This window comes from Euleptes europaea, chromosome 17, assembly GCF_029931775.1.
Source record: "Euleptes europaea isolate rEulEur1 chromosome 17, rEulEur1.hap1, whole genome shotgun sequence".
Classification (NCBI taxonomy): Eukaryota; Metazoa; Chordata; class Lepidosauria; order Squamata; family Sphaerodactylidae; genus Euleptes; species Euleptes europaea.
The window spans coordinates 38,160,246-38,179,440 of NC_079328.1; the positions used below are offsets into that span (position 1 = coordinate 38,160,246).

At 43.7% G+C, this 19,195-nt stretch overlaps 1 protein-coding gene across 1 annotated transcript in view; it reads left to right on the plus strand.

Annotated features, from left to right (window-relative positions):
- Positions 1-18,460, plus strand: part of TSHZ3 (teashirt zinc finger homeobox 3) — a 121,142-nt gene extending 102,682 nt beyond the window's left edge. The window contains exon 2 of the mRNA XM_056862604.1: positions 15,225-18,460. Within this exon, the coding sequence (XP_056718582.1) occupies positions 15,225-18,427 (3,203 nt within the window). The 3' untranslated portion in view covers positions 18,428-18,460. The remainder of the gene's footprint in view (positions 1-15,224) is intronic.
- Positions 18,461-19,195: the final 735 nt, after the last annotated feature.

The window sequence follows — 19,195 nt, forward strand, 5'->3', positions numbered from 1 at the left end:
GCCTTTCACATGCTGTTGGTCACCAAAATAACAGCGTGGACGGTAATGACTTTTGGTCAGTGCTGAAGCAAGCACAATCCAAGCCGATGACCTAGATGTGAAAGGCTTTCCCATCTTCCTTTGGTATCAGCATAACATCCAGTCTCTGTCAAATGCAGGTTTCTCAAATCAGCCTACAGGTCCTCCTTTTCTCGTATTTGTAAAGCAAGAAAATTTCCCAGGAGCTAATTGCCTTCATATGTAAATTTTCCTTTTAGTATCAGTGGCAAAGACAGTGCAGAATATGATTATGTGTGGTCTGTCTCTTTGTTAATCCCACGGACCGCTTTCAAGAAGCGAGCAAGCCGTTTGATTCAGTGGATTCTATATCGACAGTGACAGTGGTCACATTTGTGTCAGCGTTTCAAGCAAAAGGGGTGTTTTTAGGTCAACTTGTTGACTTCGCATTGGGTAGTTAAGGGTGACATCCCCACTGAGGAGTGATTCCCTGTGTTCCCACCCAAACACACTCATATGCTCGTATCTACAGACACATACCCCAATCCTCCATTTTTTGTTGCAAAGGATAGTGAAAGTCTTTCATTTAAACCTCTAGCTGCAAACAACTGCACATATATTTGCTGCTTTTATATGCCACCTTCTGACCAAGGTTCTTAACAATTTAAAACATTTAAATGCATGTATCTAGTTTTTTTTTTTAAATCCTGCCTTTCCTCTCCCAAATCTTTGTTTCAGGTTTGGTTCTCCACTGTGCATATCAAAACATTTTTCTTTATGTTGATGGCACTGTAGTAAATGCAGTTCTTCCTTCCCTAGTTGGTCCCGTCATCACATCCTGTCTTCCAGCATGGTGTAATGGTTAAGAGCGGTGGTTTGGAGCGGTGTTTCCCCTCCCCACAACAGACACCTTGTGAGGTAGGTGGGGCTAGGATAGCTCTAAGAAAGCTGTGGCTAGCCCAAGGTCACCCAGCTGGCTACACGTGTAGAAGTGGGGAAACCAACCCGGTTCACCAGATTAGAGTCCGCCACTCATGTGGAGGAGTGGGGAATCAAACCTGTTTCTCCAGATTAGAGTCCACCACTCTTAACCACCACACCACTCTGTGTGAGACCTCAGAGAGCTGCTGCTGGTCAGAGCAGACAATGCTGACCTTGATAAGCCAGTAGTCTGACTCAAGAGAAGGCAGCTTCATGTGTTCATGTGAGTCTTAAAGTGGGCTTACCTACTAGGTATCAATTGAGAAATGTGATGCCATTAATGCTGCTGTACCAGAAAAGAGATCCTTTTAAGGATTCTCATCGCAATGAAAATGTTACGGTAGAGCATTAAGGAGTTTGCTTCTGAAATGTGTTTAATGTAAATATGCTGTCAGATACCCTTCAAGTAATTGACAAGAGCAGATGATTAGCAGTGTTCTCAATAGTGTTTTTGCATAATCTTACATTTTGACAGAACTCTTCAGCAGCTCTTTATTGTCAGTACTCTGCAATCAGGAATACTTTTTTTTCTTTTTTGCCTTGACAACATTTACTTTGTCATTATAAATCTTGTAAGTGGTCATTTAACTTGTTCAGTGTGCATGTAGAACTTTCAATAGGAATGCGGGGTTTTTTATCATGGGAAGAAACTGTCAGCAGAGTAAACTCCTAAAATCTCTATACGTTACACCACTTTCAAAAAGAAGGAAGATCATTTTACTTGTATCCATGACTGGCACCTTTCAGTCTGACCTGGAAAAGACTGGTTAAGACATGCATGCATTCCCTGAACTCCTCTTCTCTTGAAGTGGAGGTAGGGTAGCCAACCTCCAGGTACTAGCTGGAGATCTCCCACTATTACAACTGATCTCCAGCTGACAGAGATCAGTTCCCCTTGAGAAAATGGCTGCTTTGGCAATTGGACTCTATGGCATTGAAGTCCCTCCCCTCCCCAAACCCCGCCCTCCTCAGGCTCTGCCCTAAAAATCTGCAGGTATATCCCAACCCAGAGCTAGCAACCCTAAGTGGACTTACTCTCACCCTGACCTATCGCACATGGTTGTTGTGAGAAAATGGAGGAGGGGAGAAAGACGTACTAATCCATTTGGGTCCCAACTGGGGAGAAAGGCAGGATATAAATAGATAAATACAATGCAAATGCAGTCTTCCAGAGTAAAAGATTCTTTCCTCTGAAGCAAGATTCTGGAGCCAAACTCCTCCCGGAGAGTCACAGGATGCAATGACTGGCTAATTAGTAGAGCAAGGCTCTGAAACATCAGCTGGGATATGTTGGTAATCAGTTGCCAGTTTGAAAGATGAGTTGCAGCAGCATCTTAAGCATGCAAAAGTAGAATTTGTTTAGTTGGAGTGTTAGTCATAACCCTGGTTGAGAATTCCCACTTGTGGTTAAGCCGCAAGCCTGACATTCATACTTTTTGGATAACTAGAGTTAGCCTTAAACCAGACAAGAAAAGGGGGGAAAGAAACCCAACCTAAAAAACCAAGAGCTGGGTAATTATACAATTGGCTCAAATTGAACTGAAACTAATTTACCGCTGCCATCTTTATTCTTTTCAGACATCCTATACACATGCCTGGGCTGGTATAAAGTTATCTATCTGTATATGGTATACATTTGTTTAAATACTTGTGTGTGCATTATATGAACTTTCATTTGACCACTGATGAAGGCTGTAGGCCAAAATGCGTATGGTCTATATGATTTAGGTCTATTGACCTTGTGAGTTGCCATTGTGCCTTGTTTTATAATTTTTAATGTTTTTAATCACGATATAAGCACCTTAAAATAAAAATATTTTTCTGTTATATAATTCTACCTTTTCCACCCAACCTTGGGTACCCAGCTGTTAGCCTTAATGCACCATTCCTGTACCACACTCTAAATGAGAAGGGAAAGGAGGACAGATGAACCCAGCCCGACCCTGGTACAATCTGAGCTTATCCATGCCTTTATGTAACCATGGTTAAGCTGTTTGTTTGAATGCAGCCCTTATGAGCATGGCTTAGGGTTGCCAACCTTCAGGTACTAGCTGGAGATCTCCTGCTGTTAGAACTGATCTCCAGGGAACAGAGATCAGTTCACCTGGAGAAAATGGCCACTTTGCCAATTGGACTCTATGGCAATGAAGTCTCTCCCCTCCCCAAACCTCGCCCTCCTCAGGCTCTGCCCCAAAAATCTCCCGCCGGTGGTGAAGAGGGACCTGGCAACTCTAGCATGGCTGGTCCCCCTCCCAGTTATTAAAGACAGTGATTGGACTCTATAGCATTTCTTTTCCTTCTAATCCCCTATAAACGCAAGTTTCCAGGAGAGGCGGCATAATTCCCCCCCCCAATAAACATGCGCACAAAGACCCTAAAAGCTAGCTACCGCAATTCATAACAGTATCCCGTACCTTACGTTTATAGTCGATATAATAAACTTTCCCCTTTATTTGAAGCATCACTCTTGTTCCCGCAGTCCCTCTTTAATCTATCTCAATGGATTTCCGGTGTACGGCTCATATAGATTCGGTCAGTCACAAGGGTTAGGGTAGTCTTGTAGAACATTCACTTGTAGCTGTGAAAAGCCTGCATTCATCAGGGGATTAAGTCGATCAGATTGGACCAGGGATCAATGGGAGGCTAGTGTGATCCTTCTTAGCTTGTAATGTATTCACCTTCCTTGGGTGAGAATTCACACACGCACACATTTCTCCGTCTTAAAGCCATTTATCTCCGAATGTCAAATTGCAATAATTAACCATTATTGATCTTAAATTCAATTAACTTCATTAACACAGGTCACGAGGAGGGTTCTTGTAAGGGAAAGACATTTGACAATTGCCTTTTTCTTATGTGACACCAAGACTTGCAGTGGTGACAATAAACTATTCATAATGCTATATTGGGAATAATTTTTTTTGATAATTTGGTGCTGTACAAGAGACGTCTTAATCTGGTTGCCATCTGTTAGCTTGAGGTAGCTTCTGAATATGGAGGAAATATCATAAGAGGCTGCCCCTGAGGACATTTTTGCCAGGAACTAAAGAGATGGCATCAGAAGGATTTATTTTATATCACAAAAGTTGGCTGGGAAGGGTCTCGCTTTTAGGATTGGTCTATGCCTTCCTCTGTGATAGCTTGGAGGACTGGAGTGGATTTATTTTAAGTACATACACCTGTACATATTGGTGATGGTTCTCACAAGGCAGACAAAAATGCAACTGTGTTTCTAGATTAATTATTTAATTTCTAATTAGGTTTTTTGTTGTTCCAAAGAAACATACTAAAAACATATACTATAACAGCCTGCTCCTTGTTTTTATAGGTTTCAGTGATGTATACATGACAATTTTCAGTCAGCAGATACAAAGATTTACTTATTTATTTACCAGATTTTGCTCCTGCCTTTCTGCCCTCAAAAGGGCCAACAAGCCAGCTAACAGACATAATAGAATCACCATTAAAACTTCAGTAAAGACATTAAAAAGACATTAAAACAACAATTTTAAGATTTGATGAGGAAGAGGGGTATCGCTGAGGGGACACCAAATGGAACAAAACAAACAAGATGCTGGGATAAATGCACCTTTGGTCTGATCCAGCAGGGCTATTTTGACATTTTTCTAAGACTTTGGATGCTGTTGCTGACAGATGGCCATCTAACCTCTTCTTAAAAACCTCCAGGGAAGGAGAGCTTACCACCTCCCAAGGAAGCCTGTTCCACTGAGGAACCGCTCTAACTGTTAGAAAATTCTTCCTATTGTCTAGACGGAAACTCTTTTGATTTAATTTCAACCCGTTGGTTCTGGTCCGACCTTCTTGAGCAACAGAAAACAACTTGGCACCCTCTTCTATATGACAGCCCTATTGCCAGAAGTATGCATTTGCGTACTTATGGCAATAGTTCTTAGGCCAGATTTTGAGAAAACTTTCACTGCAAAGTTTCTGTTAACTCTTCCCCCACCCCACCAGCGAATGCTGATGACAGATTTGGGTTAAAATAATAGAACTTCTTAATAGCGGGATAATAGATGTGCCCCAGGCTTTGAATGCTCATATGTCGCTGTGCGGAAAGATCAGATTCTCATGTGAACAAAAGAGACACAGGAGTTATTTTAATACAAAATGACTGAAATAAATAATTGATCCCAGCCTTTTGTAAATCCAAAGGGGGATTTGTGTGTTGTAGCACCTTATACTGGGTTAAGGTTGCCAGCATTTCCTCAACAAATGCAAGTATATTTTAAGGATGGTACCTGGGAAGGGCTGAGTTCGGGGAAGATGTAACATCACTTCCAGGTGACGCTCTAGGAATTCCCCATAATTGATATGGTAAAGACCATAGAGCCTTGGGGAAATCCCTAGAGCATAGCTATGGAAACCATTTCCCAGCCATTTTTCCCCCCACATTCCTTAGTTTCTCAAAGGCTGGAGTTTGCCTGCTGTGGGCAAATGACAAGCCAACACAAAGCTCAAGTAGCATCTTCAAGTCTAACTAAATATACCTTCTTATAAGTTTTTGTAACATACATAAAGCGCAAAACTCCCATAAAGTGAATATCTTAATAAATTGGTCAGCCATTGGCCTCGATGGTACATATGGAAAGAGAGATCTTACCAGACGAGGTCAGTGTAAGAAGAAGAATTGGTTTTTATATGCCGACTTTCTCTACCACTTAAGGAAGACTCAAACCGGCTTACAATCCCCTTCCCTCCCCCTCCCCAAAACAGACACCCTGTGAGGTAGGTGGGGCCTAGAGAACTCTAACAGAGCTGTAACATGCCCAAGGTCACCCAGCTGGCTTCGTGTGTAGGAGTGGGGAAACCAACCCGGTTCACCAGATTAGCCTCTGCAGCTCATGTGGAGGAGTGGGGAATCAAACCCGGTTCTCTAGATCAGAATCCACCACTCCAAACCACAGCTCTTAACCACTACACTACACTGGCTCCCAACAAGATCCAAGTGAAGGAGTAATCCATTCATATAGAATGGGTGTGAGACGCTCCTAAGTAACAACAGCAATGTAGAATACACAAGTCTAATGCAGGAAGACCTGAGACAGTGGAACAAATTAATACCTGTAAGGGGTGGTATATATGCAAGATGCTAACACCCATAGTGACTTTGGAATCAATGGCTCCTGTTAAGCCATAGAAGGTACATTGTCTTGAATTTGTTAATTCTTTTGATTAACAACACTTAGTGGACGTGTAAGGTTTTCAGTATTCAAAGCAGTTTGCATACATTGTTTGTTGTAAGCCTTGTACCAATTGTACAAGGTTGGCTTGTGCTATCATACATTTAATAGCAATGGCTGCCCCTCCTATGAAGATCAAAAAATGTGCAAGTGGGGGACATCCTAAGGTTACAATTCTGCAAACCTGCAGCTGCTGGGTGGATTGGCAGGCAATTGCCCGCCAATACCACCCACCTGGCAACCCTAGCTGGCAACCCTATTTAACAGCATCAAGTTTGGGTCATTTCAATGTTTTGGAGGGGTTGAAGGTAGAAGGGATGTTACTAAATTCTGTGACAACTGTGGTTCAGTTCAAAAGTTCAGGGTTTTTTTTTTATGGTTTCCCCACTCCTGGATGGAACTGAAGTTGTGCTTTTTACCAGCCATGTTAATGAAACTGGAAGGAAATCCTGCCCTTAAAATTGCCGCCTGTTTTTGCATCAGCGGCATGAATACCATAAAGCACAAGCAGAAAAGTTCCCCCCAAAAGTAAGAAGTAAATAATCTTCCTGACCATCCTTGAAAATGAAAAGAAACGAGAAAAATATATTTTGATCCATTTATTGTTATTTTTGAATTGTGAGTATAGAATGGGCTTAGCATCAAAAGGTGCTTTCTGCGTTTCTTGCTTTTACAAGCCACGGCATTGGCTGGATTGAGTCTGGGCATATTTTGCGATACTCTTTTGTTTTTTTTGGTCTTTGTAAACCATGCGATAAAACATTCATTTTCTTCAAATGCAAATCAGCAAGATAAACATTCAGCTTCGCATCTGGCAGACATTCTGTAAAACCATCCAATGGACCGTTTGAGCATTGTTTCGTACAATGCTCGGCAACAGCAAGATTGCCTTGACATGTTGGTTATTCAACTGTGTTGCTTTGATCCTGCTGAATTGGTATTTCCCAAACTGACAGCTGAGGCACACCTTTCTCTGAATTAAAGTCAGAAGCACACTTCACTCTTGCGCTCCTCAGATGTTTAGTAGTAGACAGTGTAACAACCACCCTCACTCAAAGAAGTGTGCCACGCCTCCCATTTTAAGGACGTTAGTATTTGTGGTACTAGCTGGAGATCTCCTGCTATTACAACTGATCTCCAGCCGATAGAGATCAGTTCAACTGGAGAAAATGGCCCCTTTGGCCATTGGACTCTATGGCATTGAAGTCCCTCCCCTCCCCAAACCCTGCCCCCTCAGGCTCCACCCCAAAAATTCTCACCGGTGGCAAAGAGGGACCTGGCAATCCTAGGTATCTGTCATCTGATGGCTGAGAAATCTGCCGCACCTCTTTATCAGGAATTGCTATCCTCTGATCACATCCAAGGAAAAGTTGCCCACTTCTCCCATAAAGGCTCATTGGAAGGAGACGAGGCCAGAACATGCAGCGATGCTACAGGTAGTCTCAGTTTCTAGGTTGGTACTTGGGATTCACAGGACCCCATAACTAAAGGTAAAGGTAAAGGTCCCCTGTGCAAGCACCGGGTCATTCCTGACCCATGGGGTGATGTCACATCCTGACATTTCCAAGGCAGACTTTGTTTGCCGGGTGGTTTGCCAGTGCCTTCCCCAGGCATCTTCCCTTTACCCCAGCAAGCTGGGTACTCATTTTACCGACCTCGGAAGGATGGAAGGCTGAGTCAACCTTGAGCCGGCTACCTGAAACCAACTTCCGTCGGGATCGAACTCAGGTCATGAGCAGAGCTTTGGACTGCAATACTGCAGCTTTACACTCTGCGCCACGGGGCTCCTATTATTATTTTATTTTTCACAACTAGATATGCACGGATAAGCTGTTTTTGTTTCCCTTTGTTGATGTATTTTAATCCTGCCATTTTTGTTGCTGATGTTCCCAATTTGTTTGGTCTTTTGATGCCATTTTTGTAAGCACCATCATTATTATGAGTTCAGTAGCACCTTAAAGATGAACAAGATTTTCAGGGTAAAAGCTTTCGAGAGTTACAGCTCCCTTTGTCAAATACAACCTTGTCTTCTAAGGTACTACCGGTCTCAAATCTAGCTCTGTCTACTGCAGAGCAACACTGCTACCATATGAAACCTTCATTACTAGACCACAGATACAAAATCAGGCATCCATTTTAACAGGGTTTCCCCCCACCCCGCATTTTGTTTGTATGGTAAGACAATTGTAGTTTCTTCCCATGTTTCCAAAACTGCATTTAAAAAAAGAAAAGAAAAATCAAAAACAGTTTGCATCTTTACTTAAAGCACAACAGTCCTCTCTTGACACACCCATTCTCCCAGCATGCCATATGAGAATTAACATGCTGACCTACTAGTAGGGTTGCCAACCCCCAGGTACTAGCTGGAGACCTCCTGCTATTACAGCTGATATCCAGCCAATACAGATCAGTTCACCTGGAGAAAATGGCTGCTTTGGCAATTGGCCTCTATGGCATTGAAGTCCCTCCCCTCCCCAAACCCCGCCCATCTCAGGCTCCGCCCCAGAAACCTCCCACCAGTAGCGGACCTGGCAACCCTACCTACTAGGTTTGATACTACCATCTCTTCTGCTGGTGAAGGATGGAGAAGGGGCCCAAAAAAGATTATGCCAGAGATAATGGGACTCACAGGGACAAGAATGACAGGGGATGAGTCTGTGGTGTAGAGGGAAATCGAGCAAGGCCAAGAGGAAAAGGTGGCGAAATCCAACCCATCATTCAACATGGTGCATTTTGATGAATGATTCCAAGATAGGTTTGGGATTTCGTTGACTTTGTGGCCAAGGACCGTGTCCATCAAAAGATAAGGGTGTTGTGCCTTCTGCTCTGATGTTTTTGTTTTCCTGCTGCTCAGAAGCTGCAGTCTGCATATCCCTACAGAACACTGGTAAGACATAAAAACGGAGGCTTTGCACACGGGTTGTTCTGGTATGTCACATTTTCCAGAGACAGAGGACTTATGAAAAGCCCAAGCCCAAGTACTGTGATTCATAGCATCATTGCTTCCACTCTAATCAGTCTGCATATACACCTTGCAGCTCGCGTTCTCTAGTGGGCCCGGTCTGGGTGGCTTGTGCAAATTGATGGCGCCGCGCAGAAGCCTCAATTGGATTCCAAACCCAAGTCGCTTGTCCAAGGTTTCCGTCACTAAATCAATAAGTAATCACTTGTTTTGGGGCTTTACAAAAATTCACCCAGGCCTGGAAACTTTAAAAGGTAAATAGAGAATAGATGTATGCATTGTGATGGGGTTTGGGGGACAGAATCCCAACTTCAGGCCTCTTTGTATGATTTCATAGAAAAGCAAGGATGAAACTATATTGTGCCATATGTTATATGGCTCATGGTTCAATACTAAGTGGTTCTTTATTGGCTCTACAGTGCAGAAGACAGACAGCAGCTGAGAAAATCAGCCTGTGTTAAAACACTAAGACCTTCATACTCCTAAATTAACCTGAGTTTACACAAAACAAAAAGACATCTTCAATGATGATAGTTCCAGAGATATAGCCATATTAATCTGTTGCAGCAAAATTAAACAAGACTGCAGTGACTCCTTTGAAGGACTAATGGAATTCCAACTGGAATACAGGTTGAGTATCCCTTATCTGAAATGCTTGGGACCAGAATCCGTATTTTGGATCTTTCCATATTTTGGAATATTTGCATATCCATAATGGTTCATCAAGTCTTTATTGCATTAGCAAAATAGAAAAGAAAAAAAGCCGTAGCAACAATACAGAATAAGGTGAAAATTCCGCCAAAATAAAATTAAAAACAGTAATATAATTTAAAGAATTAAACATTTTCCATAGAATATTAAAATGCAAATACAAATTCATCATTGAAATATATATCTAATAATAGGAAAGAAAGATCATACAATCCAGAGACAAGTAAAAGAGGGCAAGTGACCCAGAGTGGAGCAATCATGGGTCAGAGATATTATGGTCAGCATGTCTCATAATTTTTTTATGCTTCATGGTGGCGGCAGCAAAACTTGCCATTTGGAAAGTAATGAATTTGTCTTTCTCTAATATCACTAATTTCTCCTGATCCTCATATCTTGGACATTAGAATGTGATATGGGATAGATCCTCAATAGACTTTTGATCACAGGAGCATACTCTTTTCCTATATGGGATTCTTGGCCTTTTTGGCTAAGATCAAGTGTAGAGTAGTGCATAATGAGATATCTTGGGGACTCGACTAAACACAAAAATTCATTTATGTTTTATGTACACTTTATACACATAGCCTGAAGGTAATTTTATACAATATTTTTAATGATTTTGTGCATTGTGGGGAACCTGTCGTTGGCATGACCGGCCTGCATAAATGCCATTTTATTACCCTTCATGGGCACTCAAAAAGTTTGCATATTGGAGTATTTTGGATATCAGAATTCCGGATAAGGGATACTCAACCTATACATTTTGTTAGTCTTTACAACGGTACTGGCCTCTTGTTGGACTACTGTTTTAAGCCTATACGATATGCCTGTTTGCCCTCTTTTCAGGGCTACAGCTCTGGGATAATGTTCTTCATGTGACCACCAAAAATACTCCTTTAGTTCCCATTTCTTTAGTTCCCATTTAGTTCGCTGGTGGTGAAGAGGGACCTGGCAACCCTAGGCATAACATCTAAACTCAAACTCCAGCTTCAGGGGTGGGATCCCACTGGATGTGTGTGTGCAAAGTTCCATCAAGTCACAAGCGCCTTATGGCAACGCCAGCAAGGGGCTTTCAAGGCAAATGAGATGCAATGGTGGTTTCCTTGGTGGTCTCCCATCCAAGTACCGACCCTGCTTAGCTTCTGAGATTTGACGAGATCGGGCCATACCATGCCATCTTCCCTCCCCATGCCACTGGATAGTAGTTGTGAAAGAATGGTGAAGGGATTGCTACAGTGCCTTGATCTTACTGGCCACTGCGGGGAAACAGGATGATGGACTAGAGGAACCTGTAGCTTAATACAGCAGAGCTCTTCGTTAAGGGCTATAGCCAAGATTGGGCTAGTGGGTGCACTCTAGGCTTGCCAACTTCCAGCTGGGGCCTGGAGATCTCCTGGAATTATATCTTCAGACTCCAGAAATTCATTGCCCTGGAGAAGATGGCTGCTTTAGAGGGTGGGCGCTATGGCATTATATCCCACTGAGGTCTCTTTCTTCCCCAGAGCTTGCCCTTCCCAGGCTTCCCCCCCCCAAACGTCCATGAATGTCTCAACCCAGGGCGGGCAGCTCTAGTGTGAATTTGCCCTGAATAAGATTATTTTATTATGAAGTTCTAACTGTTTCAACGTAAATAAAGTATTTTGAATAGGGATGCTTGGGGGTTTAAAAACCCACAATGTATCCATTTATTTAGATATTTATACCTTGTTTTTCTCTCCAGTGTAGGCCCAGAGTGGCTCATTTTCTCCTCTTCCATCTTATCCTCACAACAACAACCCTGTGAAATAAATTAGGCTGAGACAGAAGGACTGGCCCAAGACTTTCTAGCTTCCATGGCAGAGTGGCCTAGCCTGACATTCCAGTCACTGCACCATGCTGTCTCTGTAGCTGCTCATTTTCCCAAAAGGGGTGCTACTCCAAACTAGGTTTGCCAACCTCCAGGTACTAGCTGGAGATCTCCTGCTATTTCAACTGATCTCCAGCCAATAGAGATCAGTTCACCTGGAGAAAATGGCTGCTTTGGCAACTGGACTCTGGCACTGACGTCCCTCCCCTCCCCAAACCCCGCCCTCTTCAGGATCCGCCCCAAAAAACCCCACCAGTGGTGAAGAGGGACATGGCAACCCTATTCCAAACTCCGTCCACTGCATCCACCCATCTCTACCCTCTTCTCAGAGTGTAATTTTCATCAGCATCCTTATGATGCTTAAGTGATCCTGGGGGAGGGGGACTTTTTAGGATGCTTTAAAAGGTACCAGGCAAGTTATGATGTGAGGTCCAGGTGGCCAGCAGCTTCAAGAGCACAAGAGGCAAAGTCCATGCAGTGCTTAGAATAACTGGCCAAATCATTAGCCACAGCCATCTGGCACAGGTCTTTTTCGACCCTCAATTCTGTGGCTTCCAAACAAAGGACGGTACAGTGCAGGATCTCTGCTGGTTACCCATGTAGCTTATGGCGAGTAAATATTGACAAAGTAGTCTGAAGAGCAAACACTTTGACATTTGTAATGTCCACTGGAAGATCTTGTATATATTTATCCTGGGAGGAGAAGGACAGAATACCAATTTTCCCCGAACTCGCAGCTGTTCTCCTTCTCTCTGTCTCGTTTTAGGTTGAAGAGCCCTTTGTAATTGTAATTGGGACATTTGTAGCTTGGATAATAGAGATGTTCAGTCTGGGTTAGAATAATATTTCTGTGTTGATCCATCTGGTTTTCTCCCAACGTCTGCCTCTCCAAAGCTCAAATTCTTTTCTTTTTTTAAAGGCGAGCTTCAAAGCTTTCTCCAAGTCATATCCCTGTGTCCTGCTCTCTAAATTCAGGTAGTTCTGATTTCTGAGTGGTGACAGGAAGGCCATTACACACATTCAAATTAAGGAGAATTGGTTGCCACCTTTCCTGTCCTTAGGTTGCTCTGTGCTAGGTCCCATGCTTCCTGGATCCCAGTTTCACTTTGAGACTTTCGACGAATGACTCCTGAATTGGAGTTTGTGCCATTTCCAGCAGCTTTCAGTCCCTTCAGTTCTTTTGCACTTCTTTCCCCTCCTTGCATTGTTCAGGCTGGGGGAAGGAGCGCCCGGGGCAAGGGGTGTATGTGCCATGCACACTGTGCAGCCAGGTGCTGGTGGCCCCAGGGGGAGAGAAAAATGTGCCGGGCAGGGTGTGCAGCGGCCGCCCCTGCAGAAAAAGAGAGAGAAAGAGCTGCGGCCAGTACAAATTGAGGACAGGTGGCATGCGCACCGGCCGGGCTGCAGGCGGGCAGCTGTGCCCATGCCACAGTGAGGCTGTGCTCCTTCTCCCCATGCCTGCATTCCCCATGCCCATGCTGGCGCCCTCCCTTTCCTTGCACCCAGGGTAAGTGTTCCCACCAGACACCCCCCCCCCAAGATCTGGCCCTGGCATTGCTGATATGTACTGATGATGGTAGAAAATGCCATTGCAGCTGACTTATGATGACCCCATACAGTTTTCAAGGCAAGAGACTTTCAGAGGTGGTTTGCCATTGCTTGCCTCTGCATAGCAACCCTGAACTTTCTTGGTGGTCTCCCCTCCAAGTACTAACCAGGGATCTGAGATCTGACAAGATTGAGCTAGCCAGGTCATGGAGTATGTATTGCTAGAACAATGTAAAAAAGCAGTCTTGATGTGGTTGTCGGATTAATTGCACTGAGCTCTTTCTGCACAGTGTTTTACTGATTTGCACAGGTGTGTTGTTCGAACGCCACACAAAAAGAACTTTCATGCAACTAGACAGAGTCATATCAGGGCTGTTTTTTTTAAAAAAAATATTTTTAAATGCCGGACAAACATCATCTTTAGGCTTTGGAGTCTATCTCTCCTTTTCCACTTTGCCCCTCCCACTTTGCCTCAGCCCTGCTGGGAGTCCACTGATCTTTGGGGATATTATTTCAGGGGGCACTAGGGTTGCCAAGTCCCTCTTTGCCACTGGCAGGATGTTTTTGGGGTGGAGCCTGAGGAGGGTGGGGTTTGGGGAAGGGAGGGACTGCCATCGAGTCCAATTGCCAAAGCAGCCCTTTTCTCCAGGTGAACTGATCTATATCGGCTGGAGATCAGCTGTAAAAGCAGGAGATCTCCAGCTAGTCCCTGATGGTTGGCAACCCTAGGGGACACAGTAGGAAAGTTCTCCTTCATCTAGAACACCTCCACTCACACTAGTTAGGATCCATTGCAAATGCATGATCAAGACTGCTTTTTAAAAGTATTTTTACAAATGTGTAAATGTGCATCAAAAATGTAAAGGGTGGGATGCAAATGGCCTGAAGGAATGGAAAATTGCTTCGTATGTACAGTCACACAGTGCTTGGTATGAAATTTGAAATAGAAATAGAAGTTGGAGGGGCAATCATTCCTCCTTCTCTGTGCCCTAGGGTACCAGCCCTGGGAAGGGAAATTCTTGAAGATTTGGGGTGGAGCCTGGGAGGAGGGCAGAGGTTGGGGAGGGGAGGGAGTTCAGTAGGGCTGTGATGCCATATTGTCCCACTCCTGATCTACCATTGTCTCCAGGAGAATTGGTCTGTGTGTTCTGGTGATCCGTTATCATTCCAAGAGAACTCCAGGCCCCACCTGGAGGTTGGCAACCCTACTTTGGCCCCACCCTTGTGCTTTTTGTCCATACAGGCCTTACAGCCCTCATCAAAAGGGGCTACTTCTCTCTCTTGTTCCAGTGGAAATGATGGTACAATCTAACCCAAAGTAATTTGAGCTCCAAATTTCAGGGAGAAATTCAGAAAAAGAGAATTGCAGAAACTTTCTTAAAATAGGTTCTGGGGATATCCCCCTGATCAATATAGTACTTGCCTTGCTGAGAAGTCCCAGAATGCAAATATGAGCTTTTAATTTTCTTCTAATTGAGTGCAGTTTTTTTTAACTTTCTGGAGTTCTTATTGATGTTTTTTATGTTTTATTAAAGATTAGTTCTCAAAAATGTTAGGCATAAAAATCTGGCTTAATTTAAATTGTGAATCTGTCTGTTAAGAAATACATTAGGGGTAGGAGAAGCATAAGACATATTAATTGACAGACAGGAACTGCTGTCTCTGAGGTTGATACAAGTAATTTATTACTTTAGAAATGAATGCCACCTCCAGAATGTGCTTCATTAATTTCAAATTTAGTTTTAATTTCAAGCTGTTGCCCCTTGAGAAGAATAAGGTGGCAAATTATGTTTGAAGAGCAGATTTCTCCCCACCCCCATCCTCTTGCTTGGAAGAAATGCTAAATTTTAACTGTTTAATTTTAATAAATAAATGCAGTTCTTTGACTGAAACATGCCAGCTGCTAATGTACAGTGAGGCTAGCAATCACTAACACTGATTTTTCTGTTTCCCCCCCCCCCTCTTTCGGCCATGACAGCATACGTTTCAGATGAAATGAAGGCAGCTGCGATGGTGGAAGATGACCTGGAATCAGACGAGAACGTGGCAGATGGAGAACCTTCTGCAAAGTACGCTTGTCCCGAAAAGGACTTCAGTAAGAACTGCCAGAGCTATCAAAACTCCCCAGCGGCCGAATTTTCCAGCCACGAAATGGACAGCGAGTCGCACATCAGCGAGACCAGCGACCGAATGGCTGACTTCGAGAGCGGCTCCATCAAAAATGAGGAGGAGAGCAAAGAGGTTTCCATTCAGCTGGAGGAGTCCGTGGTCTCGGACAGCTTGGAGCAGATGAAAGCGGTCTACAACAACTTCCTCTCCAACTCATACTGGTCCAATCTCAACTTGAATCTCCACCAGCCGACCTCTGAAAAAAACAACGGGAGTAGCAGCAGCAGCAGCAGTAGCAGCAGCAGCTGTGGCAGCGGAAGCTTCGACTGGCACCAGACAGCCATGGCGAAAACGCTGCAGCAAGTTTCGCAGAACCGAATCCTCCCTGAGCCCAGCCTTTTTAGCACAGTTCAGTTGTACAGACAAAGCAGTAAGCTTTATGGCTCTATATTTACCGGAGCCAGTAAATTCCGCTGTAAAGACTGCAGTGCTGCCTATGATACTTTAGTAGAATTAACAGTGCACATGAATGAAACGGGACATTATCGGGATGACAACCATGAAACGGATAACAATAACCCGAAAAGATGGTCCAAACCTCGTAAACGCTCTTTGCTTGAAATGGAAGGGAAGGAAGATGCTCAGAAAGTATTAAAGTGTATGTACTGTGGCCATTCTTTCGAATCGCTTCAAGACTTGAGTGTTCACATGATCAAAACGAAACATTACCAAAAAGTGCCTCTGAAGGAACCTGTAACCCCTGTAGCAGCAAAAATAATTCCAGCCACAAGAAAGAAAACGTCCCTGGAGCTGGAGCTTCCCAGTTCCCCGGATTCCACCGGTGGGACGCCGAAAGCTACCATCTCTGATCCCAATGATGCACTTCAAAAGAATTCCAATCCATACATCACACCAAATAATCGTTATGGACACCAGAATGGTGCCAGCTATGCCTGGCATTTTGAGGCAAGGAAATCTCAAATTCTGAAGTGCATGGAATGTGGCAGCTCCCATGATACTTTGCAGGAACTCACTGCCCACATGATGGTGACCGGACATTTCATTAAAGTCACCAACTCTGCCATGAAGAAAGGGAAACCTATTATAGAAGCCCCCGTTACACCCACCATCACAGCTCTGCTGGATGAAAAAGTACAGTCTGTGCCACTGGCAGCCACTACATTCACATCTCCTTCCAACACGCCATCTAGCATCTCTCCAAAATTAAATGTGGAAGTAAAAAAAGAGGTTGATAAAGACAGGATGATTGCTGATGACAAGATGAAAGACAAGGAGAAATCCAATGAAGAAGAAGAGAAATATGATATTTCCTCAAAATATCACTATTTGACTGAAAATGACTTGGAAGAGAGTCCAAAAGGTGGGCTAGATATTTTAAAGTCTTTAGAAAACACAGTCACATCAGCTATTAACAAAGCTCAAAATGGCACACCAAGTTGGGGTGGCTACCCCAGTATTCACGCTGCCTACCAGCTACCCAACATGATGAAGCTGTCCTTAGGCTCGTCAGGGAAAAGTACGTCCTTAAAACCTATGTTTGCAAATGCAGAAATGGTGTCCCCAAACAAAAGCCAGCCTCTCGTTTCCCCACCGAGCAGCCAGACTTCTCCTGTGCCAAAGACTAACTTCCATGCCATGGAAGAGCTGGTCAAGAAGGTCACAGAGAAAGTGGCCAAAGTTGAAGAAAAAATGAAGGAACCCGAAGGAGGGAAACTCTCACCATTGAAGAGAGCAACGCCTTCACCATGTAGCAGTGAAGTCAGTGAGCAGTTCAAGATGGACACCTCAAATGACATTAGTTTTAAAAGCCAACAGAATAGCCCCATTTCTCAGAGGGAGAGTTGTAAGGACAGCCCAACAGGGGAGCCGGTGGAAAATGGTAAGGAGCTTGTCAAAGCCATCTCAAGTTCCTTGAGTAGCAGCACAGCTATTATTACTGACCACCCTCCCGAACAACCATTTGTAAATCCATTAAGCGCATTACAGTCTGTCATGAATATTCACCTTGGGAAGGCAGCAAAGCCCTCTCTCCCAGCTCTGGACCCAATGAGTATGCTCTTTAAAATGAGCAACAGCTTAGCTGAAAAGGCTGCTGTGGCTACCCCACCCCTACAGTCCAAAAAACCAGACCATTTAGACCGTTATTTTTATCATGTCAACAATGACCAGCCCATAGATTTGACGAAAGGCAAGAGTGACAAAGGCTGCTCTTTGGGTTCAGCGCTTTTGTCATCCACATCGGCATCGTCTGCTTCTTCTTCATCTACAGTGACAACGGCAAAGACATCTGCGGTTGTGTCATTCATGTCAAACTCACCGCTACGCGAGAATGCCTTGTCAGATATATCTGATATGCTGAAGAACCTGACAGAAAGTCACACATCAAAATCTTCCACACCTTCCAGCATATCTGAGAAATCTGACATTGACGGGACCACGATAGAAGAACCGGAAGAGGCGACCCCGGCTCAGAAAAGGAAGGGACGGCAATCTAATTGGAACCCTCAACATTTGCTCATCCTGCAGGCCCAGTTTGCCGCCAGTTTACGGCAGACGTCAGAGGGGAAATACATTATGTCAGACTTGAGCCCTCAGGAGAGAATGCACATTTCCAGGTTTACGGGACTCTCCATGACCACCATTAGCCACTGGTTGGCCAATGTGAAATACCAGCTTCGAAGGACAGGGGGGACAAAGTTCCTTAAAAATTTGGACACTGGGCATCCGGTGTTCTTTTGTAACGACTGTGCTTCACAAATCAGAACTCCTTCAACGTATATCAGTCACCTTGAATCGCATCTAGGTTTCCGGTTACGAGACTTGTCCAAACTGTCCAGCGAACAGATTAACAATCAGATAGCACAAACAAAGTCACCCTCCGAGAAACTTTTGGCGCCGTCGCCAGAGGATGAAATAGGAACTTCTTACCAATGTAAACTTTGCAATCGGACTTTTGCGAGCAAACACGCCGTTAAGCTCCATCTCAGTAAAACGCACGGAAAGTCTCCAGAGGACCATCTCCTGTACGTCTGTGAATTAGAGAAGCAGTAGCATTTGACAAAAAGAAAAAAAAACAATAACAACTGTTGCTTAGCTTTGAGGAAAACTGTCAAACACGCCTTAAAGCTCTCTCTTTTCTGTTCTTGGCACATAATTTTTATTTTAACTCTGAGGTGTCACTCTGGCCTGAACTTCTTCTCTCTTTTTTTTTTTTGTATAACTGTATAGTGTTTAATAGAGGTGCATAATCAGCTGTTGTTACTGGTAAAAATATGAAGGTTAAAACGCAGTGGTAAGTGTTTGGAACTTTGTGTAAATTGGGGTTTAGTTGATGTGCATCCCTCCGATGCCTCAGAACTGCATGCATTAAACAAGACAGTTTAATTAAGCATTTATTAACTAATTCTGGTGCACTTTTTTCATGGTGACTAAGTGTGCCAGTTGGTTCGCACCCTGTAAATCTTTAGCCCTCTGAGTACTTTGAAGCACTTTTGCATTAATTTTTTTAAAAACTACGTGGATGTATTTTTTTTTTTTTTGTAAAAAAAACACCCAATCCCCTTCAAACTTAGACACATCCAGACAATATTAAGAATCTGGCTTGAGTAAGATGCGCCACCAGCCACGTGCACAAATCATTTGTGTATCTAGCTAGCTAGGCCTCGTTCTGGCAGCTGAAGGACCGCTCCCATAGCCTGCACGAGTTTCCATTGAGATGTTGCATTGAATTCAATCAATCAATCATTTATTTTACAGTCATTTGAGCAAAAAAAGAACAGATCTAATCAGAATAGAAATTTACCATAAAAACAGTATCAG